The 27,739-nt window shown below is 38.5% G+C and overlaps 1 protein-coding gene across 1 annotated transcript in view; it reads right to left on the bottom strand.

The window, feature by feature from the left end:
- Positions 1-27,739, bottom strand: part of LOC135215473 (phosphatidylinositol 4-phosphate 5-kinase type-1 beta-like) — a 555,040-nt gene that overhangs the window by 156,184 nt on the left and 371,117 nt on the right. Inside the window, 3 exon segments of the mRNA XM_064250216.1 lie at positions 2,663-2,761; positions 7,986-8,199; positions 10,130-10,480. Coding sequence (XP_064106286.1) covers positions 2,663-2,761; positions 7,986-8,199; positions 10,130-10,480 — 664 coding nt within the window.

Genomic DNA, 27,739 nt, shown 5'->3' with positions numbered 1-27,739 from the left:
TGGTACAGAACTAGAAAAATGTATCAATTTTACCAATGACATATTTGTATTTCTCTTAACTAATCCATTATGTTTTGCTCACAATAAAGAAGAATTGTATCAGTACTTGAAAAGAGTAATAGCTACTATTCCTTGTATCTATGATGACAAATGGTTAACAACTACAGCATAGTTGAATATCAAAATACAACACACTACAGTAGAAGTCTGATTATTCAGCAACTCATTTTTCTGTAGATTTCATAAATATACTGAGCTGATTCTCTAATAGTTTCAAGAATTCTGAAACAATTCAGGACCCCTAATCCTATCTGAATCCACCAGACCTTCAAGAAGATATCAAATATGGACAAGTGACACCTGTGTAAACAATTTTGGAAATGAAATGGTCCTATGAAACTCAGCTGCAAGCTCTTTTGTGACTGCAGGTTATGGCCTTGCCAATCTAGGAACAAGTGCAGTACAGTAATATCCCAAACTTACGCAAGGTTAGGTTCCAGACCGGTCTCTAAAAAAATGGGGACTGCTGCTATTATCGCCAATTTTTTGGTTATCGTCATGCCATATATATATGTGTGTGTGTGTGTGTGTGTGTGTGTGTGTGTAGTGGGAAAAACATTTTTGATAGCTGCTGTAAGTCCTCAATGGAGTTACTCTTTCATGGTCTCCCCAGGACTCCATAAGATAGATCAACCAATTACAAAGAATTCTCTTAGGGTTGGTCTTGGCCAGAATAGTGCTTGCTGACAGTGGTAGAATATATAAAGGGCTTAGGACAGGAGGGCTCTATCTCCTCTCCTACAGCAATTGACTCCACTCTCTATTTCCCATTTGCACAGATGTGACATATGTTGGCTAACTTCCTCAATAAACACCAGGTCTGTGCAAGATATATGTTCACCACAATCCCTTGCCTATACACGTACGTGCCTAGTCATCAGTTAAGTATATTAAGTTAAGAATATCTTAGTTTAACCAGACCCCTGAGCTGATTAACAGCTCTCCCAGGCTGGCCCGAAAGATTAGATATTTTTACGTGACTAGGAACCAACTGGTCACCTAGCAATGAGCCCTGCATCTTATTGTGGGATCCAAACCATATTATATTGAGAAATTAATTTTTATCATCAGAGATAAATTCCTCTGATTTTGCATTGGCCAAGCCGAGAATCAAACTTCAGACCGCCGGATTGGTAACTGAGCACGAAAACCACTCGTCCAATGAGGAACTGTGCCTAGTCATAAAAATTCCCTCCTGTATTAGCATTATAGATAAGTCAATAGACATGTAGTAACTTATATGCTGTACATCATTATTACTGATATTTTCACTCTCAACACAACCCTAACTTTAAAGGAACGGTATTGGCAAACAAAAGTAAAATTGTGGTATGTTAAAGCTTACGATAGTAAGACTATCAGAATAACTTTTGGAAACAATAACAATAAGCAAAATATTTTCATACCTTGAATTATAATTTTTCTGTATTTGTCATATCTGTACAACTGTGTGGATTGTAATCTTCATTTTATTTTCACTTTGAACTTTGTTCTGTTTTGAATGTCACGTTCCTACTGTCATTTTACAGTGCAAATGCAGTAAAATAAGATTCTGTATTTACTTTACGATTTCCTCGTGTTTTTTAGTTTTTCTTATACCAGATTAAAAAAATTACTGCATAAACTTGCATCAAAAATTATCAAAATCTGTAAATATTGCTCCAACTTTAGCTCCATCTATTTGCACACCCCGAGACCCAGTTGGTCAAGAAAAATTCTAATGTAACACAGCTTGGCAGTTCATACTGTGCACATTAGTACTTGGTAATATGCTTTTCAGGTCATCAGAAAAACATTAAATATTACAAAAAATTTACCTGGAAAAGTATCTTTAAAATTAATGAAATGAAAGACAAAAACTCAAAATTTTGTAGCAGTCATAGCCATGCTACTTCAATGCACTGAGACTGTCCAATGCACATAGCCTAACAACCAAAATGAAAGCCATCAACTTGCGTAGTTGGTATAACCTTAATTCAAATTTATCTTCTTTTTTTTCAAAACTTGCTTGTCAAAACTGGGGTGCATCAAAGTATCTTTGGCATCAGGAAACATGGAACTATATCAATTTTACTTGACTAATGAAAACTTGTTAGGAACAGAGAAGGTAGATGAACTTTCTTATGGTAATGTCCTAAGAGGTACTTTAGTTGTAACGTGTGGACATTATGTAGTATATTTAAATAGAATATCCTTTGGTCTTTACACTAGCAGCAACAGAAGTCAGAGATAAAAAAATTCTCACAACTGACAAACAAAACATTGAAATCTAGAGGATAGGTGAACCAATTATTAAGAATTTTTTATAATTAAGTAAGGACTTGGTCCACAGAATTATGGATAATCGGACTTCTAAAGTATATTCATTTCACACCCACACACAAACGACATTATCACACTATCAACTAAGCCACCATTGTCAATAACTGAGAAAACTAAACTATGGGAAGTTACTAATATAAATTTTACTATACAGGATTTAATACATTTTAAATGCTTCTGAAAGGTATGAAGTATGGTCATTTTCATTTAATCTACATACATGAATGTTTCACATGCAAGGTTAGAGTGCACATATAAAACCTGGGTGAAAGCTCACTACCTTAGGGTGGTGGATTTCGCCTTATAGCTAACAAGCACAGGCTCTGTGACACTTTGGGGGTCCTCAGCAAGGCCCTTAAAACGCAATTTTTGACCCTTTCTGGGAAAAGAAAACCAGGCCATAGTTTGCATGACAGCATAACACCAGAAACAAGAAGCTTGAGCAGTGCACTTCACAAATTTATTAAATCAAGAATAACCTTTTTAAATCACACTAAAAAGTAAAGCTCTATACATTAATGTTTAAGAGATCTGATATCAAGTAAACACATACATAAAAAATTATTTTCCATCTCATATCCCTCAGAAATCAGTTCAGAATGTACATAATACAGTGAATACTTGAGTCAAATTCTTAAACTGCCCGGAAACTCTCATCTTATAAATTTCCACAATGGTGCAATAAATACAGAAGGGAGGGAGACAAACAGCAAGGATATTACAGGAGTTATAACAGGAAGATACTTTGTTTGATTCCAGCTCATTTTAAAGCTTCTTCCTTAACAAAAATGCAAAATAAATTCAATACGAATAAAAAATATTGAAGAGCAAGCACTCATACTTCAAATGAAAGGAAAGAGAAAGAACACTGTAGTATACTTTCATGAAGCAAAGGTAATGTTAGAAAGTACAGTGTTTAATTATTTCCAAATTTTAATTTCATAAAACACTCAAAAGCTGGGAAAGACAAGTCCTAAAAATGAGCTATTTACTTTTTTCTATTTAGTGCAAATATCCTGTAATTGCAAAAATAAAAAGAAAGTCAAGATATGTCATACAATGGTTACTTTCAATTTTTTTATTGGTACTATACCATCTGCATTCCAGCACTTTTTTTTATAGAATGCAAACACCCAGACTAGAGGGAAAGTTTCCAGAAACCAGTTGCTTTCTCCAGTCAAACAATGTCTGTGCCATTTCCAGCAACATTTATTTCTCAAATCCTCAAACAACTAGTACTCCATACTATGTATTGTAAAAAGTTAAAATTTCTCCTCAGTATAAAAAAAAAATTTACTGTACAGTAAACCACTGACATATTTACCCAAAAATGTCATTGACATTATTATAGATAGAATCATATTTCTACTCATACTTGGATAACTGTCTCACAGTATTATTATTCAAGAAAAGAAATGGGTAATGGTTTATTTATATTCCAAAATTTTACTAAAATACCTTCTGCAGTACCAAAATACACATGATTACCAAAGCAAGCAATGCATATGTACTTTCTTTGTAAGGTGAAATTCAGTCAAATGAAAGAATATTTGGAAAAAGACTAAAATGTGTAGAAAACTATACTAAATAGCTCAAGTTGAAATAAACAATTTCACGTGTACCAAACAGTATTTTCTTGGATCTCAACAGCAAAGAATTACACTAAAGCTTGAAAAACCCATCAATCAGACCCTTCCATACAGCATTGTTTTAAAACAATATATCCAAAAGGTAAAAATTGTGTAATCAATCAATATTACACCCTTTCCGTAACAGCTACAATTTCTCCAGAGATTTATAAAAATAATAAGGTTACCGGACACAATGCAATTCTTCCATTTACAGTTGCTCTAATACCTACACTCAAAACAGCAATAAAAGCTTGGCAGATGTACATTTTGCAATCTAATGAAACTTGAAAATATTACATTCTGTTTATATTTAGACCTATGAATATGTGTTTCATGATCTCCAGTACATTTAATTCACACTCCTGCAGCTCAGCAGATTCAGTGATGGGAATCAAATGAGACTTTGCAAAGCCTCTCATTAACTTGTTTTACTTACAGATGAACTCTAAGAAGGGATATTATAGTCCTACTCAAAATGAAATTAAATTTGACAAATGCAGAACCAGTTTCCGGGCAAGGTGCTGATAGACTCCTCAGCAGACCTGATTAGCTGGATGTTCAGGGCATAGGCTCCTATTTTCTTGGTAAACACCTTTGATCTTGATAACATGAGATAATTGATTTCCCTTATGCAAGAAATTTAAGACAAAAAGTCAAGCTGGCTAAGGAAAAGGTCCCTAAGATCCATTTCTTTGTAGCTGCTAAACACCACCCGCTATTACTATATACATATACATACATACATACATACATACATACATATATATATATATATATATATATATATATATATATATATATATATATATATATATATATGCTGATCAATATAAACTAAGCATCCCTTCTAAATCCAAATAAAAAACACTAGCGAAGAAAGTGTCAATTTAGTCAATGGTCTTACCCCGTAGGCTATTTCCTCCTCTTTTTGACACTGTATAAGAAAACTGCTGGTCTCCAATATTCAGTAGCTTAGGAGTGCTCCACAAAATTTCTACATTAAAATCTGTCCAGATTAGCTTGACAGTAGTTCACCAAACTGTAACAGGGGAGTTGATTTCTTTTGTTCATCCAAATCATAAGCTTCCAGAATATAGTATAGGTACTGTCTTTTTATAATTAATTCCTAGCCCTCAATGCTATTTTCTTGAGACTGACTTGTGAATAGTGGTAATAAAATACACATTGCCTTAGGCTAAAATACTTCTGAGAAAGTGTATTTCACATCATCTTGGTTTCCCAGTTACAAATGAGGATTAGCTATGACTAATCTTTCCCATAAAAATTTATGTCTCCCTATTTCAATTACTTAAAATGGCTCTTTTTCCAAATAATCAATTTATTGACTTGAAACCATAACTACACATGATCATCTCCAAAAAAAATTCCCTTTCTGACATCTCTGGGTTACAAGTCTATTTTTTCTTTACATGGAAAAATATTTTAAAGTACTTTACATCATTGAAGCTTCATATGAAAAAGTTAACACCAGCCAAGTAAACAGCCACAGTATCTAACTTCAAAAATCCATCCTTATTTTCCAGCATTCTTTACAAGAACACTGATATTATAATATAAAAGGGCAGCATGCAAGATGTGTTCTCTTCTCTCCTAACATATTAACAACATTGCTGTGAGATGGCTTCTGGCCAGCAATGGATATTTGATCAATTCTTTTCTGAGAAGGGGGTTGCCTGTTCTAACTGCCACTACACAGTTCCAACATAGCTCAGAAAGGCCATCTTTCTTCAACAAGATGGACCTCCAGTTCTTTCCTTAATACTTCATCCATTCACTTGCTACCCATGTACTATATCATTTATAATACATACCTGTCTACATCTGTGATGTAAACTTGTGATAGGAAAGAATAAAAAATATGTGATACATGTATTTCTTTTCATCTCCTCCTGTTACATCATCTGTGCATATCCTTTCCACCTAGAGGTTGTTTAACAAGGCACCCAGTCAGTTATCTTCCCAAAACAAGGACTAACTAAGGAACTAAAAATTGAACCAAAGACACTAAACAATGGCTGTTATGGGAGAGTATCTCTTATCCTTAAGGGATTCCTGCTAACCCAACCACCTCTGATGTTCATTAACCCCCACAGCTTGGGTATTGTATATATACAATCAAACATATATCACTAGGTATTGGCAACTCTTCAGATCACCCTAAAAGAGTGTGAGTGAGCGGAGGTAATAAGGGGGAATGTTGTCACAAATTCCCATCCAAGGATGCATTGTAAATATTTTATAATAAATATGCTAAGAATTTGTTCCCGGTTTTATTAATTACCTTTTATGCTATTGCTTGAGCTCTAATTTAAATTTAAAAAAATAAAATATTAAAAATATTAGAAAAAACACTTACAGCTTTTTAAAATTAGCATATTTTTTAAGACTGTTTTAGGAAAGAGGCCTACAAGGAGGTGGGAAATACTCAACTTCCCATGGAAGGTACATAGATTATATTAAGATTTTTTTCTTACTCTATGTGAGTAATGTGATTTCCTATATGTAACACCCAAAAAGGAATTTGAGTCAACAAAAGTGCTTGGGTAATCTTACAGTGATTGAGAAAACAACTTAAAACAGTCCCTAGAAATCTATTTCAATCTTATTCAACCTTCCCCCTCCTCCAAAAAATGACATGAAACTTCAAAAATTTTAAAATATCTATATAATTCTGAAGAGAACTCTCTAAATAATTCTGAAGAGAATTCCTGAAGAGTTTTCATTCATGAACTCTCTGTACACCTCATTTAAATTTAAATGAACAAACTCTATGTGACATTAGCCTTCTTTCTAAGGTATGACACATAGCTTTTCCTTTTTAAGGCCTGGCCTAATCACACATTTTCAATAAGCAATTATAAAACTATAAATATGTCATGCTGTAGGGCTAATTACCATGAAACACATATGATAAAAAAAATTGAAAACTAAAAAGAAAAACTTCCAAAACTGTGGCTAATATTTTAGGGAGCCACACAGAAGCCACACTGTTCAATTATGAAGAAAAGCTAAATTAAAAATGGTTATTTTGCAAACTTCCCCAAAAGCTTGAAGCTTTTGATCTTATTTCGATAACACAATCAAGATTACAACACTATAGTATAATACTTTAACAGCCAAAATTCTGAGATGACTAACAACAGCCACCCCGTGTCCTTTTAGTTTTCAAATAAACTATAAAGTTGGCAGTCATTAATAAAGATGCAGTTGTAAAAAACACTTAAAAATAAAATTTTAACCATTCTCAAAATAAAGGTAGAATTAACTGGTACAGTACTTAACTGCCATTTACTAAGACACTATATAACTACCATACTTACGTACTGTATTCCCTAGAGCGCCCAGCTAGCCTAGTTTAATATGAAGGATGCTAATCATTACTGGCTCGTGTTTGTGATAAAGACAAATTAACACGTTCACCAAAATTGATTGCCCAAGTAAACAAGGAACAACTCAATAAATTTCAACTACCCATGAAAGATTATCAAGACTAAATGTTCACAGTTAAAAATTACTACCACCCCAAATCAGATGTTGCTGTCTAGTATCTCACAAATCAAATACATTAGAATCTTACATCTTACTGCATATAAGATTTTCAGTGGTTCCAAAACACACTGCTTCTTCCAGTAATGATATTTCTGGTGTACATTAATTACATAATCTACATTGCAGCTTACTTTCAAAGTCAATACTGTATAGAAAGGTATCTGAAGTGGGTTTACTACACGTATATGTGTGATAAGTGACACCTACAGTTTATCATTCTGAGTACACTACTGAAAATATAATTCCCCTTCTAGGCATTTTCCATCATGACAGATTTTTTAAATATAAAAGGCAGTTAAAACTACCAAACATGCTATTATCTTGTATATACATTATAAACAGTTACAGCATAAAAAGTAACAGGTTGTAATCCACACAAAAAAAATGAAACATGTTTCTTACCTGACAACATCAGATCGGTCTTCAATGGCTACTGTAGTAACATGTGTATGAGACGAACGGACTTGGACTCGCGGGGAAGAAGTAGCAACAACTGTGCTGGCTGATGCTGTTCCGCTTGAAGAAGAATCCCAAGGAGGTGGGGGAGTTGAACCTACAGGGGGATGGCCTGCTCCACTACTTCCACCACTCACAGTAACTAAACCGCGTCCACTACCTACACGCCAAAAGACAGCTAGATGTTAGCCGACTAGATACAGTACTGCAATGCGCGTGGCACACCAATGATAATAAGGAACAAAAGCCAAGGAAGTTCAAAAGGCAAATGAACACATTTCTACTCATTTTCAATGATTTACATGAACTAATGCCAAAGGAAGTAAATAATTTGTACTAAAACCTTGGTGATTGAATTACTGTACAATTAAAAGAACAAATAAACACTAGAACTGGTTATACTTTATAAAACACTATAATACGTATAGTACATACGACAAATAAAAAGCACAAATAATAAAATGTAAAAATCACACAAAGCACACTGGTACATTCCTAAGCATAACCAACTATACGTACATCATTACAATTTTTAAAAATTCTCTGGCAAATACAAGGGAATTTATAAAGCTTTAATAAAAATACCATTGCAAAACATGCAAATATGATAACCAAGCAATACTGTACCATAGCACAGGACAAAAATTAAAAACAACGCATGCAATTACACGTATAATCAAAGTAAAGCTAGACTTCAAAATAAAATGTTTTTTGCAAGACTGAATTTCCTGGCAACTGGTTATATTTTTGCCATTCGTAATAATGTTTCGTGGTGTTTTCCAGCAAGCCTGGGGAGGACTTATTATGTGGTGATGATGGTAATCCTAGCTCTTTTGAAGATTTATTTGTACTCAAGTCTGCATTTGATATTGTTCCAACTTGTGTTGCCAGTGGCCTTCTATAGGGAGATGGGGTACACAAGTTGGAGTAAGGAGAGATAGATCTTGAATCCATATAAGACAAGGATGAATTTGAATTTAAAACAGAAGCATCTGACGGCTGCCCATGTGAAGATGGAGATCCTGACCGTGCCAAATAACGAGCGAGAGTCTGCTCAATGTACACCTTATCACCAGCAGTAGGTCTGTCTGTCATCGAGTTTCTTTTGGCAAAAGCCTCTTCCATTTTTAAGGCTTCTCTACCAGCATAAGATTTTCTTGACTGAGGCTTCTGATCATCTTCCAAGTATTGGGAGTCAAAAGCACCTTCAACGTACGGGGTTAATTTCTGTGGCACACCCCAAGATTTTCGAGGAGAATGAGATAATTCTCTGCTACCATAAATTCTAGATGTTGTCACTACTGAAGGTGATGATCCTGGTCCATACCCAGTTTCATAATGCAAAGGTAATTTCACATTTTTTCTTATGGGATAATTCACAGTTGTAGAATTAATATTATATGGTGAAGTCTGGTGACTGTGAAAGCATGAGGAAAGGGGAAACTGACTGTCATGATTTGAAAACTGATGGACATCGGTTGAGTCATGCTTTTGATGTTCACAAGAAAGTTCCATATCAGGTGCTGCCATGCCTGGCTTATGGGAAGCACCCCTTTTATAGGTAATGTATGTATCTGGTAAGAGGAATTCACCCTTGCTATGATCAACAGATACTTGACCACTTAAACAAAAAGGCCTAAATGTGTGATGTTCATTGGAATGTGGGGAATGGCTCTTCATATTTTCACCATGAGGCCGACTACGGTGATGGGAAGGGGTACCAGAGGGAGTAGAGGGTCTAGATGCAGATTTGATTACATCCCAAACTTCACGCACAGCATGAATAGCAGCCTCAGCATTGGTGCGACTAGCAGCTGGTTTCTGGGCTGTGTCATCTGGTGAAATAGAACCAGACTGTATAGGTGACATAGCAATAACATCTTCAGCTGGAAGCTGCCAAACATAATGTTGACGTTCACTTGCTAGTACATGCAATGGCATCATGCATTCCTGATTAAGTCTACGCATACTTTCAGCATGCCAGATATTGTATCCAGCCATGCCAATACTAGGACTACACAGATGCGAAAAACGAGGGCTTCCTCCAGAAAAACGAGGACTTGGGGGCATAGTGAGGTAAGCAACTCCACCTCGAGCAAGTGAAAATGAAGAAGCTGGCTGCGAAGTGCCGCCTCTTGGTGATCGTGGAGGCACTGGTGGAGGTACACGACCACGCCCAGAGTGAGGCCGGTCCTGCAAGACTGCTGGAAGATTGACAGGTGTCGAAGGTGTGCCAGAGCCCAACCCTGGGACACTAGACCCACCAATCCCAACCACTCCAACACTTGAGCTTCCTCCCATACTACTTGATGTAACTCCAGCCCCAACTGATGTTGATACAGGGGCTGGAGTAGTAGATGTACTTCCTGTAGGATGAGGTGAAGTGGTAGTAACATCACTTCCACCATCACCTGTCTGGTCCTCAGCACTAACGCTGCCACCTGTAAGCATCATACACCGCAACCATCACAGACACAATTCCTTAACCAACTATAAACTACAAAACGAACTAGCATAAACATAAAAAATAAATGTGTTCTTATTTCCTTGAATGGCTAATTATTAATATTTACATTAATATGAGGTATTTCCTTTACATACTATCAAAGAGTACCCTGTGGGAATAACTTATAATTTCAATGTTATTGTGGATTACTTAACAGCTATCCAGGTATAAGACTTATCAATACTTAAAACTGCCATCTTAATAATAAATAAAAAAAACTTTATTCTTACAGTACAACCAGCATTATAGATATAAAGTATTATCTATAACAAAATGCAACTACAACAAGAATGTGACAACTATCGCTTGGTAAAGCATTTCACACTTTAACTGAATGATAACCAATTCAGACTAATGTTAGAAAGAACAACACCTTTACCATCCACTTCAACTGTGCAAACTAGTTTGAAAACAAGCACAGTACAAAAATTTCCATCCCATTGTTTACTTCATTAATTCCAACAAACTTATCACCAGACAATTTTGACCGAGTTGTTCACATTACAACCAGTTTTAAGACTAACAAACCACTATTTTCTTTGAACTTCACTGAAGAGATAAGCTCTTCACAAAATATTTGAATTATCAGATCTTCAGCATTTCCCGCTTTTATTATATTTTCATCTCATGTGAAAGTGCATAAATACAAAGAAATAGACAAGAATAAATATGCCTTTTGAAAATCAGGCATCATATAAGACACTTATCAAAAGTCCCCCCAAGGTCCAAAATTATTGGTATGATGTTTGACTCTATCTCAAGTCATAGTTAAGTGACAAGCATTGTTGTTAAGAAGCTATCATAAATTCAATGGCCATAAATATACTGACAAAAATGACAAAATGCAAGTATAACATGGAAATCTTAAAACATTTAGAAAAATTAGAACTGATGTGTAATATTGCAGAAAGATAAGTAGCCACAATCAAACACAATGAAACAAACAAAATAGTACCTATTTTTGTATGAAAAAGCTATGTAGGATTACAAGAACAGTATTAAATATCAGTAAGCTAACATGATATATACATGTAATGTACATATGTCAACGAATATATGAAATAAGGATAACAATCATCTTGCAATTGTGTATTAAGCAGAATTCCTCATTGTTTGAGACTACAACCCTTTTCAATAAATACAAAGTGATGCATAAGCTAATCAGGATCCCTGTCAGGAATTATAGTTTTCATAGCACTTATGATCCTTCACAGTAAACAAACCAATGTTTTACTTAAGCCTAAACTATAATGGAAAAGGAATGTAAATAGAGTAGTTTCTGATTCTAAAACCTTTTTTGAAATAAGTAAAATATCTATCAGTGCACAAACAAGAATGGTTTACTGTCTATCTAACTGGTGATATATAAAATGTCAGTAATTTATTATTATTATATTATTATTATTATTATTACTGCTGTACACCAAACTACAACCCTTGGAAAAGCAGTCAGCTACAAGCTTATAAACCCGGAAAGTGAAAGTAGCCCAGTACAGAAAAAGAAACTGAACGGTAAAGAATAGACTATGAAAGAGAAATAAAAAAATATGATAAATAATAGTATTTAATAAAAAAAAAATATGATAAATCATGTAGTATGTCAGTCTCTTTAAAATATAAATAAATTAAAAAAAGGCGCCCTTTGTAAAACTTTGAATATCCTAAGTTCTAATGATTCGAATACAGGATTAGGAAAATATTTTAATTATATTACTTGGTAATAACAGGAATAAAACTTCTAGAGATCCGTGAAAAGGAAAGACTTAGCATTAATTGCACAGCTATTATGTGGTGGACTGTATAGCCTAAGAGTTTCTGTATGCCAAGGATTATCAAAATTATATAACAGCTTCTACAGTAACCAAAATTAACTGTCTCTCCTTCTTTAAATCTACCTTTGAAAACCCTTATGAACACTGTCAACAAACTAGTATAAACCTAAGAGGGCTACAAGGCAACATCAGTCTGTGGCGAGGAAATTGACAGGAAAATGAGATACAAGAAAAATATGAAGGAACAGAAAATAAAACCAATACACCTGACTTTTAAGAGATGTGAGCAGAAGGCAGGAATGAATTTGCTCCCTGCTTAAATATTTGGACATCAAAAGATTCCACAACTGCACTAGATAAAGCAGTATTCCAAATTTTATCAATAGAAAGATAAAACTACTAGCAAAGTAGGTTTCATTAAACCTGACACTAGAAAATTAAACTCTGCAGCAGCAACTTGCATAGTGTTGCAGGCAATAACAGATAGGTCAGGTAAGGAAGAGTGCAGATGTGTTTGAACAATAAGACTAGGGATAAGAACTGAATAGAACTCAATAATCCTAAAATTATGGCTAAACTAAAATACCACAAATCAACATGGCTGGTCTGCTCGAGTTGTGTGTAGCATCCGATTCTGTCTAGCTAATTGAGGTAACCATGCAGTTAAGAGTAGCCGTGGTTTTTGACAGATTATATCATACTTTAAAACCTGTACTTTACTATCAATATCAGCTTTATTAGCATTCTTACTGCTTCTATTTTCCTTTTATCACTTGAATATGGTCTGTAGTTCTTTAAAAATAGCCCCTTTGCTCATTAAAGACATTTGGCTCTATGCCTAAAAACCTCACTACCTGTTCATGCACTTCAAGTGATATACAATCTTCAGTGCTGTCATTCATTAATCTCATGGGTAAGAATTTATCATAAACTGCAACTCTCATGGCATGACTTTAATCTTCTTTAAGCCTTTTCCTTTGCCCATTTTAGACATTTTCACTTCCCGGACGAAACGCTGACTGGTTTAGATTAAGAGGGATATACTGTCATTGCAGCTAATAAGGAGTTTTGCCTTATCTTGTGCCATTATGTTAAGGGGCCCAATGGTATGAGAGTCCATTAGAATATTATCTATTAAAAAGTTTAACATTCTATTATCTATCAAAAAGGACAACAAGATAAAAAAAAATTTTAAATCCTTATGATGATACCATTAACTAATGTTAGCAGTGAGAACTGAGCTGACAAATCATTCCTTAACCTACTACAAAGTGACCCAAATGTTAGCTAAACTCACTTGACAGGACTAAAACATTACAAGACTGTGATCATCCCAATTATAATAATAATATATGGTCAGGGAAATAAGAGAATTTTGAGAGCCTAACCTTCAGAATCAACTCTCCTCTAAAATCCACAGCTAAGCGTTCTACATCAAGAGGGTTCCCGTCAATTTTAAGTTGTAGCCACCAGCACTCAAATGCTATCATATTAAAACCTAATGAAATCAACAAATTTTTTTTAATTTGTAATTTTCCCAGGTATACAAACTGTATCCTTTCATATACTATGGATTATCTTCTGTGTATCCACTGGAAGAGCCATGTACTGACTAAACAAGGGTTTTACCCAGGTGGACATGGGAGAGAATGGAAGCCCATTCTCATCCATTGTTTTTCCAGCCCATCTGCAGAATGAAATTGGAAGAAATTAGCAAAGCAGGGAGGATGAGGAGGGTTACCTCCAAAATGAAAAATACAGTTTGCATACCTTGGAAAAACAGAAATTACTTTTAAAATTTGGCATTTGTTCTTACGAGGGTATAACTATTATTCTTTTGGGTATTCACTTATTAAGTGGAAGGTAGAGCCCATAGTTAAAGGTAAATCACTTGGCAGGCGTATTGGAGAGCCACCATGTGGAAAAAGGAGGTGGCTACCAGTGCCTCTCTGCTAACAACACCCAAGGGAGTGTGATGGTAATTACTGCATAGCAAAGGAAGACAAAGGAAAGGAGAACGCATGTTCGAGAAGTTCGGCAGTAAGGAGGTTTTCGCGCCCGTGTTGAAGGTGTCTTTTCCTCGCAGCTGTTCTGGAATCGTTGGGTGTGTTGTGGAGCGCAAAAACGCGCCGTCGTTACGTGAGAAACGCCGCGATTTCTGATGCAATACCTCGTCTAGATTCATCTAAGAAATTCTAGAAATCCCTGGAGTCGGTGACGTTCGCCGTAGGCTCCGCCCCCAGAGTGCCGTATAAATACGACGAACGAACTTTGGAGAGCAGTGATTGTAAGAGGAAGAGATCGTAAAAGAGAGAGATCACCAGTTAGTAAGAGCCACAGATCAGATTATCAGTGAGAGATCAGCAGCAGTGATCATCAGAGAGAGACTAGAAACGAAGGAACCGACAAAGTATCAATCAAAAGAAGAGTTGTTCGAGAGTTGGTTGGATATTGGTCTAGTCGTCTTCAGGAGTGGACGGCCGTGTTTTCTCGACGTCGAGCAGACTTCAGAGAAGAAAAGGTCCTGCTACAGGTTTTGGGGAATTCCTGCCTTTCAAGTAGACTAGTTTCTGCAATACAGAGTCAAGAGGACAACTGCAATTGCTGCTCTACATTTATGAAGCCAGCGCGTCGAATTGCCAAATTGACTAGCAAGTATTTGAAATGCCTCACTGTTCCCCCAGTTCATGCATTGTAAGATTTTATCTTTTTATGTAAATAGGCGATACCATTCTGCATTTCCCTTTGTTAGTAAGCTTGTAAATAAACCTTTGTTGTGTTAGTGTTTCTTTCTATATTCGTATCCACAGTTTCAGCTGTTGGTGTTGAAGTATTTTTTTTTATTATTTCATATCGAACCTGAAGCGGACCTCTCTCAGAGGCCGTAACACTGTGTCAACCTTTGGCCAGGATATATCGACACCGTAACATTGTCTCCGAGATCTCAGAGTCCGTAACTGGGAGTGTGTCACTGCTGCTCAGCAGACACCATACCACTTGCTCCACTGGCTCCATCAACACCATCCAAAGGGCAAGACGGTATTGTTCTGCTGGTACTTCCCTCCATCCCTTCTCTACATGTTATGGACCAGAGATATTCCAGAAGAATCTAGCAGAACCCTCTAATACCTCCACAGAGGTGGGAACCATTGGCTGTAAGCTTTTTATATGTTATACAATCAATTGGTTACGAAAAAGGCTCTACCTTGCCTTCCCCCCTCCAACACCCTTGTTACAGAAGGAGAGCCAAGGGCTCACAATCTCTAGACTGGTAGAACAGAAGCTCAAAGTATAATTGCTTGTACTCATTTGAGTCCAGCTTTTACTCAATCAGAAATGCAAGCAGACTGGGCCACGAGAGGTAGAATGGGTCGTTGCACGTACCCCTAACAACCACACACACTAACAAATGTATTTGAATGAGCCATGGGACACCTGGAAAATTCCCAGTAGTTACACTACATATTGGGGCTGCCACCAGAAGTCCTAACAAAAATTTGTCAAGGAACTTTTGGGCAATAGCACCAGACTGCCAACCTCCTCCCCTGATGGACCAGTTAGTTCTTTTAGAAGGTGAGTGCGGGCACAATTTTACTGATTTCATGATTATTATTATTATTATTATTATTATTATTATTATTATTATTATTATTTAAAAGATAAACCCTATTCATATGAAACATGTCCACACGAGCCATTGACTTGAAATTCAAGTTTCAAGAAGTAACAGATGGTAATGGGAAATACAAAAAGAAAGAAGAGATTGCTTATTAAAAAAGAAAAATTAGATACTTTTATAAATATAATTAAATTAAAAGGAGAATTGTGTCAAGGCAGTATAGGCTGTTCCCAGTTATCGGCAGCTCCGGTTATGTGTGATCAGGTATTATGGGGCTTGCCTAGCACCAAAATACGCAGATTTCCGGTTGTCGGCGCCAAAATCCAGTTATCAGTAATGATTAGCTCTGAAAATCACAGATTTCCGCTTATCATCAAGCTGCTGGAATGGAAACCCCACCGATAACCGGGGACAGCCTGTAATACACGGTATCTCCACTTAAACCTTGGAAATTCCAGTTGCACAACATCCTCAGGGAGACTGTTCCACAGTCCAGCGGTGCTGAGGAATAAAGGACCTCTGGAACTGTGAAATTCACCAGCAAGGCACATTTACTGCATATTGGTGTTGCTGTTCAACAAATCTGGTTGCTCTCTGTAGGAAAAGGGGTTCAAGGATCAATTGTGAAGGTGAAAGATCTCTGTTAAAAATGCAACTATTAACAGAAAATTGACACCAAGAGACCAGCCGTCAGTGGTACACTGCTAATATTTGAAAACAAACCTACCACCACAATCCACTCTATCTAAAAGATATATATCTCTGGCAGAAGCAGACATCTACAACAAAGAAAAACATTCTAGTAAAGCAAGGACGAGTGATCTTAAACAGATTACACTGATTTTATCAGTTAAAAATATATGAGGCCTTATGCATAATACCCACATTCATGGAGCATTTGCTGAAACTTTCATTAGGCGTTTCTCAAAAGTAAGATGTAGTAAAAGTTACAAATAGAATAGTTAAAGCTTCAGACTCACTCAGCCAAGTCCCTTCCACCTGAAGGGGAGGATTGGGTGGAAAATCTGTACAAGTTCTACTAATCAATATTGTTTTCATTTTACTAGAATTCAGCCTCATACCCCACCGACTACATTCACTAATTCAGTCCATGTCACAATTGATAAGAAGGGCTGCTTTATTTCTCATGAACCTAAAACATATCCACCTACTCCAAGATTCTGAAGTTCATAAAAAAAAGTGCCTTGTGATTTACTAAATTGAAAGCAGCACTAAATTACTCTACACTCAAAACCTTTATCAAGGTTCTCTTGCCAATGGCATGTCAAGTCTAAAAGAGCATCGCAGGTACCTAGCGCTTTCCATATGCATTTTGACTATCAGCTAACAATCTTCTTTATTCCACATACTACTTATGTAGTGGCTAAAAAGCAAGTTTTTAAAGCAACTTTGGAGAGCACAGGGAGAATAGAAATTGGCCTGTGTTACTGCAGTCTGCAAATATATCACTTTTTAGAACAAACACCGTATTACTTACTAGCACCTGCTCATCTGCAAAGATACTATGTCAGCCTAAAAATCTAAAATCAACAAATTTTGGAAGACAGCAAACTAGACACCTTTTCAAAATACAAAGGGAAGGAAACGTCAAGATCTTCTCCACCCAAGATATCAAGATTATCCAGAATTTCTTTAACATCCCTTGAGCAAAATGCAAATTTTATAATAATAATTTCAGGATGACAAACATCAGGGAGAAGGACATCCTCAGCTGATTGCTTAGCTTCAAGAGCTTGATACAGCATCAACCTTTTCCTTAGGGCCATTAACCAATCTACCTACCATCAATTATTAGTAGTGATAGAATGGATAATGAGTCTTACCCAAAGACAAATGATGCTTATTCAAGTCAACCACAGGTGAGGTTGAGTAATTCCTTCAAGTTTCCTCTTTAGGAAATTACTGCAATTTCTCTCAGCTATACTCACCTACATGGTAAATTCTATTTGCAGCGCAGCGAGATTCAACAAAACGTGTAATTTTCATGTGAAAAATTTGTCTTCATGTACTGAAATTTGGTCAGTTGGTCATGGTAAGCTCGTCTACATGTTTCATCAAACCATGGCTGGTCACTTGACCTGAATTTTATGACCTTTCTAGAGACATACCTGGCTAAAATAGCTATCAGCATTTCATTTAACTTTTCTTTGGTATTCGGATCTATATAACATCTGAAATATTAAGTGCCTGACAAGCTTCAATAATGAGATCCCAATTGGCAAGACTGTTTTTTCAATGTTGGCATTAGGAATACGTATACTAATCAACAGATATATCCATCTCGGTGGTGCAATGATTGGAAGTGTCTATATACCTGCAGACTTTGGACTTCATAATAGCTGGAACATCTCTGAATAAGAGCTCTAATCTATTACACGAAATATGAGTGGGTCCCTCAATTACCTGGATAAAATTGGATGATACAGGTGAGTTGGAGGGTCCTCCACACCATCATGTGACTCGTAAGTTCAGGAGATACTTCCCATAGCCAAAGGTTAGTGTTCTTGGATACCTCCTTCTTGCGATGACCAATACGTATGTATAAAAAGTTGTTTGCACTCTGGTCTGAAATTCTTCATACTTTTAATATTTTAGGGCTCAAATCAGGCACAGCTACATCTCATTTGCCCCTCTGCCAGTGAAGTCTTGGAGAGAGAGAATAGTAAAACTCTCAAACTTTGGGCTTTGAACCAAGGGATTTTGTTTTGGCTATGAATTCCAGGATGAGAGAGAACAAGAGTGATTGCCATCACTCTGAGTGCTCAGTGAGTTATGATAATCCATGCAAATCTCCTGCTTTCTTGGCCAAGGTAAGGGCTAGAGGGAAGATAGTTTTGATGGTAAGATCCCTGCCCAATATCTGAAAAAGGAGTTTGTACAGGTAAGGCTCACTCAGAAGGCATTGCTATTTTTGGGGAAGTGGATAGGTTCATGCCAAGCAGGCAGAACACTTGAGCAATTGCAGCACAATACCCTTTCATGACCAACCCTTGTCTCAATGCAGGAGGAATAAGAAGTTTGGTACACATTGAAAAGAAGTATGGACTGTAAAGTAACCACTTCTACCACACAAATTGGAGAAGATGGCCCACTTTCCTTAATAGACTGTAGCTACATGCAAGCCATCGTGCAAGCTAACTGAGGAAAATAATTGTTTGTCTCAAGTACCCAGAGCACACGACAAATACAGTCAAACCTTGGTTTTCGGACACCTCTCTTTTTGTACGTTTTGGTTTTCATATACTTTTTTCTCCTAAATTTCATCTCGGTTATCGTATATTTCCTTGGTTTTTGTACACTCGGTAACGCTCCATCCGGGGCCCAGCAAATGACCGGGCCCCAGATTGAGCGCCCAAACAAAGCATCCCATTTTCTCTCGTGACCCACTCTAGTTTTGTTTCACGTCTAAATGCATCTCTGCGCTCATAGTCCGCATCACTGCACGTTTGTTCGATTTTGTGTTTATTTTGCCATAAAAAACTACTGCAAAGTGACCATCATGGGGGCAAAGAAAGCTACAAGTACCATCCCTTCATTAAAAAGGCCAGGAACATGATAGAATTTAAGAAAGAACTTGTAGCAAAGTATGAAAGTGGTGTACATGTAGCTGATCTCAATAGGATGTACTCTAAGTCGGTGTCGATGATCAGCTCTATCCTAGCAAAACAACATGAAATCAAGGCAGCTGATGTTGCAAAAGGGGTCACGTCATTATCAAAACAGAGATTGCAACTAGTGGAAGATGCAGAGCTGTTGTTGGTGTGGATCAACAAAAAACAGTTAGTGGGGGATAGCGTGTCTGAATCTATCATTTGTAAGAAAGCTAGGATGTTGCATGCTGATCTAAGCAAGAAAATGCCAACAAGTGCTACTCTTAAGTGATTTCAAGGCCAGCAGAGGCTGGTTCGAAAAATTCAAGTTTCGACAAATGCGCCACAGAAGAATTTTTCTGGAATTCAAGGAATATCTTGAGGCTGAAGGATTCCTCCCTCAACAGGTCTTCAATTGGGATGAGACAGGACTGTTCTGGAAGGAAATGCCAAAACAGACCTACATAATGCAGGAGGAAAGTTCATTGCCAGGGTACAAGCCTATGAAAGATAGGCTAACGCTCTTGGTCTGTGGAGAATGCCAGTGGGATTTCAAAGTGAAGCCCCTACTTGTGTATCACTCTGAAACTCCACGAGTGTTAAAAAAAACAATGTGATCAAAAATGCATTACCTGTCGTGTGAAAGGCGAATAAAAAGGCATGGGTCACGAGGCAGATTTCTGTTGAGTGGGTCAATCAAGTGTTTGGCTCATGGTTGAAAAATACCTCCAGGATAATCAGTTGCTTCCTCAAGTGCCTCATGGTAATGAACAATACTCCTGTGCATCCTACTGGCTTGGAAGACCAGTTGCTGGATGAATTTAAATTCATCACAGTGAAGTTCTTGCCCCCTAATACCCACTCCTCTCATCCAGCCCATGGACCCAGCAAATCATCTCGAACTTCAAGAAACTACACTAAGGCAGTGTTTCAAAGGAGCTTTGAAGTGACCTCAGACACTGAATTGACCCTAAGAGAGTTCTGGAAGGATCACTTCAGTATCTTCAACTGCATAAGCCTTATAGATAAGGCTTGGCAGGGAATGACTTCCAGGACAATGAATTCAGCATGGAGGAAATTGTGACCAGAGTCTTACCTCGAGAAGGATTTTGAAGGGTTTGAGGCTGACCACAATGACCCTATGCCTGCTGTGGAGTCTACTATTGTGTCTCTGGGGAAGTCCTTGGGCTTGGATACGAGTGGTGAGGACATGGAAGAGCTTGAGGAATCTGAGGAAGAGGAGGAAGACAGGGGATATTGTGCCACCTTCAGTGATTAAACAAATGTTTGCAAAGTGGAGTGATGTGAAAACTTTAACACGCATCATCCTAACAAAGACATTGCTCTCATGTCTCTGATATGTTTAATGACAACGCATTGTATCACTAGGCAGATATTGATGATTGAAGAGACGTCAAAAACAAATGTCTCTGGACAGTTTTATTATTTGACAGGGGTCCAGTGACTCTCCAGCTGGTCCTACTGCCCTTAAAAAACGAAGTGGGGAAGTTCTCAGACAGTGCCACTAAAAAACATACAGAAGTAACCCCAGACGGGTTCACAATACCTGAAGTCCTTCTGTAAGGGGATTCCCTTTCCAAACAGTAACCTTTCCTCCTCCCTCTCCCCTCCTCTCCATCTTCCATATGCTAACAAAAGTCTTTTCCATAAAGGTAAGAGTGATATTAAATGTTCATTATTCATTTCATTATTCATTTATATTTTTTTGTAATATCTTGGGAGTCTGTAATGCATTAATATTATTTACTAATATTCCTTATAGGAACTGCTTTGGTTTTCATATGTTCCAGTTTTTGTAGGAGGTTCGGGAACAGATTATGTATGAAAACCGAGGTACCACTGTCCAAAGAAAGCAGGAAACACGAATCCTCACGATCACATTTTATGTATTCATTTCATGCACCGTTATTGCTGGCATGTCATGCTTGTTATCAATGCACAGATCAGAATGCCGTACATTCAACCATATGTATATCCATTTGAAATGCTTATTCCTCTCTTGCATACAGTGGTCCCCCTGTATTCGCGGGGGATGCGTACCAGACACCCCCGCCAATAGTTAAAACCCGCTTATAGTTGGAACCCTTATAAAAATGTTGAAAACTCCTATTTTGATAGTTAAAACTCAAGAAAAAGCCCCTACAAATTTTTATACCTGGTTTCTTTAAATAGTTTTATCACAAAAAGTGCATTTTATGATGAAATTGATAACAAAAACACAAATTTGTGGATATTTCTCATAGAAAAATACTGCAAATAGGCGAATTTTCCATGAATAAAGGGGGGGATGTTCCAGAGAGAAATCCCCAAAGGCGAGTCCACAAATCCGGAGAACGCGAATACGGGGATCCACTGTTTTTGTTACTTTACATTTGTAACGAAACACAAATGCTTAAGTAACTCCCTCTTTCTACCTACAGAGAGAGAGAGGGACTACATTGCAGCCCGCATAGCCTATTATATTGTAAGAGTGTGAACTAATAAATTAGTCATATCCAGACATGACCTTTCGCTCGTACCTGCATCACGCACTGGTGAGCTACATGCAAGCCATAACATGGCCTACCTAAGGAAAATCTTTGTCTTGAGTACCCAAACCACGTGACAGATAGGAAGAAAGCAGTTAACTCAAATCCTCAAGATCACATTTTTATTTATTTTGAGCATCATTATTGCTGTCATGTCATGCTTGTTATCAATGTACAGATCAAAATGCTGTGCATTCAACTATATGTACAGGCAGTTCCCGAAAGCTGAAAATCGGCGATAATAGCGCCAATCCTCAGTTACCGGCACCAATGACTGAGGATCAGTGCCGCCGATAACCAAGGCTCGGCGCTGATAAACAGTGATTGGTGCATGTCAGTGCCAAAAATTCAATTAATGTCATCACTAGACAAATGCCATAAAACCAGACCACCGATAACTGGGGCCTGCCTGTATATCCAATTGCTTATTTCTCTCTTGTATATTGTTACTTTACGTCTGTAAAAAAACAAATGACCTTTTGTTACTCCCTCTTCTACCTGTCGAGAGAGGGGGACTACATTGCAGCCCACATAGGCCTATTATATTGTAAGAGTTCGAACTAATAAATTAGTCATAGCTGGACCCAACCTGTTGCTCGTACCTGCATCCCACAAGACATTTGCTGAGGATGTGGTAGAGGGTGTCAGACATCTCCCTTGCTGTTCTGTGAGAAAAGCTTCTCTCTCACAGGAGATACTGGACTACCTTCACCTGTGAAGATGAAGTGCTGCACTGTTCTATGAAATCCTCACAACACAAATACGATAAAAGAGAGGACACTGGAGCAGGGGCTCTCTGGACATCTATCAGGGGTGATAGGAAATCTGAATAAAACTCAGTATGGGGCCAGAGGGGTCTACTATTGTCAAGCAAAGGCCTGGGGTCAACAAATACAATGCTCTGCAAAGTACCTAGCAGAGTAGACTGAATGTAAGAAATACATAAATGTTTAAGTTGTACCACAGGTCTGCAATTGGTGAGTAGATGGGAAACTTCTGATTCAATAATTGGTTGTCCCCATAGGTTATACAGATTCTCTGCCACTGCTTGGTGCAGGGACCATTCTGTCTCCATGACTTGATCTCAATGCCTCGGTTAGTCTGCAAAGACATTCTTTATGCCCATAATGTACCTAGTTCTCAGCTGGATCCTAAACATCAATGACACTAATGCCCATTTGTGCATATGTTTGCTGATGTAGGTTACCATGCTGTTATCTCTACCACGCTGATGTGCACTCTGTTCATGTTTGCTTGAAGGGCCAAGTCCCCAAAGTAAACCCGTAAACCCTCCTCCCACATGAGCTCCCCAACCTCTACAGGATATATCTGAGACTGGAAATAATTCACATAATTTCTTCTTAAGATCTGTTTCCAATACTTGATATACTTTGCTGTTTAACAGTTTGACAATCACTCAAAGATTTGTATAACTATGTGCTGCTGATCTGCATTCTTCGCATTCAAAGATTGGGGAGTATGGGTTATTCATCAAAATCCCATGAATCATATGAGTCAAGCATCACTAATGTTTTTAGCACCAATCAAAGTAGTGAAAATACACTGCATTTATATGGGAAATTCTTGAACCAATTCTTTACCCATTCATATTATTTTTTTAAATTCAAACCCCATACATTCAGCATGAATGTAATAAACATGATATTGTTATGATACAATAAAGTTTGTTCATACTTACCTGGCAGATATATATATAGCTGTATTCTCCGAAGTCCGACAGAATTTCAAAACTCCCGGCACACGCAGTGGTCGGCCAGGTGGTAGTACCCATTCCCGCCGCTGGGAGGCGGGCGTAAGGAACCATTCCCATTTTCTGTCAGATTTTTTCTAGTGCCACTGTCTCCTGAGGGGAGGTGGGTGGGCACTTTGATTATATATATCTGCCAGGTAAGTATGAACAAACTTTATTGTATCATAACAATATCATTTTGTTCATGAATCTTACCTGCCAGATATATATATAGCTGAATCCCACCTTTGGAGGAAGGGGGAGACAGATTCGATTTTGGGAAACAATTTCATATATATGATTGATATTTTGGTTCCTTAACTGTTAGCATAGCTGACTTCGTGAGTACCGTCACCCAAGTCTGCTTCTGCTTTACTAGAGACTCCAGCTAGGTAGTGACCTGTGAAGCTGTTGAGTTCTAGAGGATCTGTCAACGGGGGCGTGACCACAATGCAACTAGATCCTATATTATAGACCTCCAATTTCGGTACTGCATTCCTAGAGGTGCCAGCAAGGACGTGACCTGTGTAGCTGGTGCGCTCTAATGAACTGTCACGGGGAGCGTGACCACAATGTGACAGATCATATAGGTGTTGTTTAGACACCGAATGCTGTTAATGCTTCACTGGAGGTGCCAGCAAGGACGTGACCTATGTAGCTGGTGCGCTCCAGATGATTTGTCAATGAGGGCGTGACCACACTGTGACAAAAACATTTTACCCTACTATGAGGGCGAAGCAAAAACATTACCACCTGACCTAGCCTATCTGGTTAAACTTCGTAAACCAAGGCTAATGGAGGGAAGGTCGCCTAAGGCGGCCTACCCAAGACCACAAAAAACTAAACACCTACATAAACATAATAAAAATAAAAAATAAAAAGAAATAAAATTAAAAAGTCCCAACTAACATATTATTTTCTAAAAGATAGGAAGAGTGCTACTCTCTGTCCCCAATATATTGTCTGCTGCGACATATGGGCCCAAAGAGTAGCAGTTCTCGTATGTAATCCTCACCTCCGAAGGTAGTGAGAGGCAAACACTGAATTACTACGCCAAAATGTGGCATTCAAGATGTCATTGAGTGCCATGTTCTTTTGGAAGGCTACCGACGTAGAAATAGCCCTCAGTTCATGCGCATTCACCTTCAACACTTTCATATCACTGTCTTGATAGGATGAATGCACTTCTTTGATGGTGCCCCTCAAGAAAAAAGCCAAAGCATTCTTTGACACTGGTAACCTTGGCTTCCTGACCAAACACCACAAGTTATTAGAAGTACCTCTTATAAACCTTGGTTCCTATCTTTTCAGACGGAGGGTTGACTTCCTAGCTATTGCTTAGGAGTCTGCTTCGTCTCAAGAGCCTCAGCGAGGATGTGAACCTATGGGTAAGAGTTCTTGTGGGTTTGCCGATGGGGTCTTATCCACTTACTCGGCAAAGCCTAACTGGCATTTGTCAATGGGTGCTAATCCACTCATATGACCATATACCTATGCCTATTAGCATAATTAAGGAGCACAACACCGATCCCGATCACCTGATCCTAACACGAGGGTTAGCGCTTAATTTTAAAAAGAGTTAAACTAAAAATTAACTCACTAGTTAAGGATCAGTGTCGGCTCCCTATCCCAGCAACGTATCCGCAGACACGAACAACCAATAGAAAAGGATCTCTTGTAGGTTGAATTGACATCCTTCGTGTAACGGGAGGTCAACACAGAATTGCATCTCCCGTAAGTGACAGCTCATATGTCCTTTATGACATATTGTTATGGAACCAAGAAGAATTCATAAAAGCTCGCACTTCATGCATAGGTTCGAATGGACTGGACATGAGGAACTTCAGAACTACATCCAAGTTCCAAGACGGCAACTTGGGTTGTTGAACCTTCATCGTTTCGAAAGATCTCAAGAGATCGTGAAGGTCTCTGTTGTCCGCCAAGTCCAGGCCTCTGTGCCTAAAGACAACTAAAAGCACACTCTTATAACCCTTGATTGTAGAGACTGCAAGTTTTAGATCCCTTCTCAGAAAAGGAAGTCAGCAATCTGGCTCACAGGTCGTGGTGGAGGAAAATGCCGTTCTTCTTGCACCAACTCCTGAAGACTATCCACTTCGATTGTACACTGCGTTGGAAAATGCTCTTCTTGCACTGGCGATAGCTTTCGCCATTGACGTATAAAAGCCTCTCGCTCTGGCCAACTTTTGGATAGTCTGAATGCAGTCAGACTCAGAGCGAAGAGGCTTCTGTGGTACCTCTCGAAGTGGGGCTGTCTGAGTAGATCTGTCCTTACTGGAAGCGTCCTCGGGAAGTCTACTGTAAAGGCCATGACCTCTGTGAACCACTCTCTCGCAGGCCAGAACGGGGCGAACAAAGTCATTCTCGTCCCTTCCGACACCGCAAACTTTCTCATGACTTCCCCTAAGATCTTGAACGGGGAAAGGCGTACAGGTCCATCCCCGTCCAGTCCCAGAGAAGTGTGTTCTATCGTCACTGCAGCTGGGTCGAGTACTGGGGAGCAGTACAGTGGAAGCCTCTTCGTTCTGGACGTCGCAAAGATATCCACGAGCGGACGTCCCCATAACCCCCACAGCTCTTGGCATACCTTCTGATGCAGAGTCTACTCGGTTGGCAGAAGTTGACCTCGTCTGCTGAGGAGATCTGCCCAGACATTCTCTACTCATGCTACAAATTTCGTAAGGATCATGACGTCCAGTGCCCTTGCTCACAGCAAGATCTCCTTTGCCAGAGCAAAAAGGGACTGAGACTGTTTTCCTCCCTACTTCTTCAAGTACGCCAGAGCTGTGGTGTTGTCTGAGTTGACTTGGACTATTCGACGAGAGACTTTTTCTTGGAAAAACTGGAGAGCTAAAACGATGGCTGCCATTTCCTTTAGGTTTATGTGCCAGGACACCTGTTCCCCTCTCCAGGTGCCTGCCACTTGTTTCCCCCTAATGATGCTCCCCATCCCGTGGTGGACGCGTCGGAGAACAACACTAGGTCGGGGCTCTGAAGCTTGAGAGACACGCCCTCCGACAGCTACACTGGATCTAGCCAACATTTCAAGTGATGTTTTACCTCTCCTGAAATTTCCAAGATCATGTGTAGATTATTGTTTTCTTTCCAATTGTACTTGAGAAAAAATTGTAACGGTCTGAGGTGCAGTCTCCCAAGGAAACAAACTTCTCCAGCGAGGAAATGGTCCCCAGTTAGACTCATCCATTCCCTCACCGAGCCCGAATCTTTCCTTAGGAAGGCTAACACTTTGTCTAAGCCTTGCTGCTGACGTCCCTGGGACGGAAAAGCTCGAAAAGCCACTGAATCCATCTGAATCCCCAGATACACGATGGATTGGGTTGGGATCAGATGTGACTTTTCGAAATTCACTAGTAGTTCCAGGGACTTCACCAACGATTAAGATGTTTGAAAATCCTTCAGACACCGCGTTTGAGTGGAGGCATGAATGAGCCAGTCGTCCTTCGAAGATAACAATTGCGAAGTAGGAGACTGAGGGGCCGCAGGCTGAAACTATTCTTCAAAAGAGGCTCGAAGCCATCGAACCAAGACCTCTTCTTCTTCTCAACTGACACACGTTCGGGAAGATGGTAACCGTGCTCTCTAGACAACCTCTGGAGAGCTGCATGAAATCTAGAGAGCAAGGCAACTGGCGAAAGAGCGGAACGAGGAGAAGAAGGGACTGCCTGTACTCTTGATTGGCAGCCTATCATCCTTCCTCTCGCGATGTGGCTTTGCCTTTCTCACTGCAATCAACAAAACAAGTTGTTGTTGCAAAGACACAATCATCCTTTTCGATGGAGAACATTCCTTCTCAGGCAAAAGGCTGATCCTTTGAGAAGACGATGGGCGAGGGGAAGCCCTCCTCCTTCTCACAT

The sequence above is a fragment of the Macrobrachium nipponense genome, chromosome 5, assembly GCF_015104395.2.
Source record: "Macrobrachium nipponense isolate FS-2020 chromosome 5, ASM1510439v2, whole genome shotgun sequence".
Lineage (NCBI taxonomy): Eukaryota > Metazoa > Arthropoda > Malacostraca > Decapoda > Palaemonidae > Macrobrachium > Macrobrachium nipponense.
This window is presented reverse-complemented; position numbering and strand designations above follow the sequence as displayed.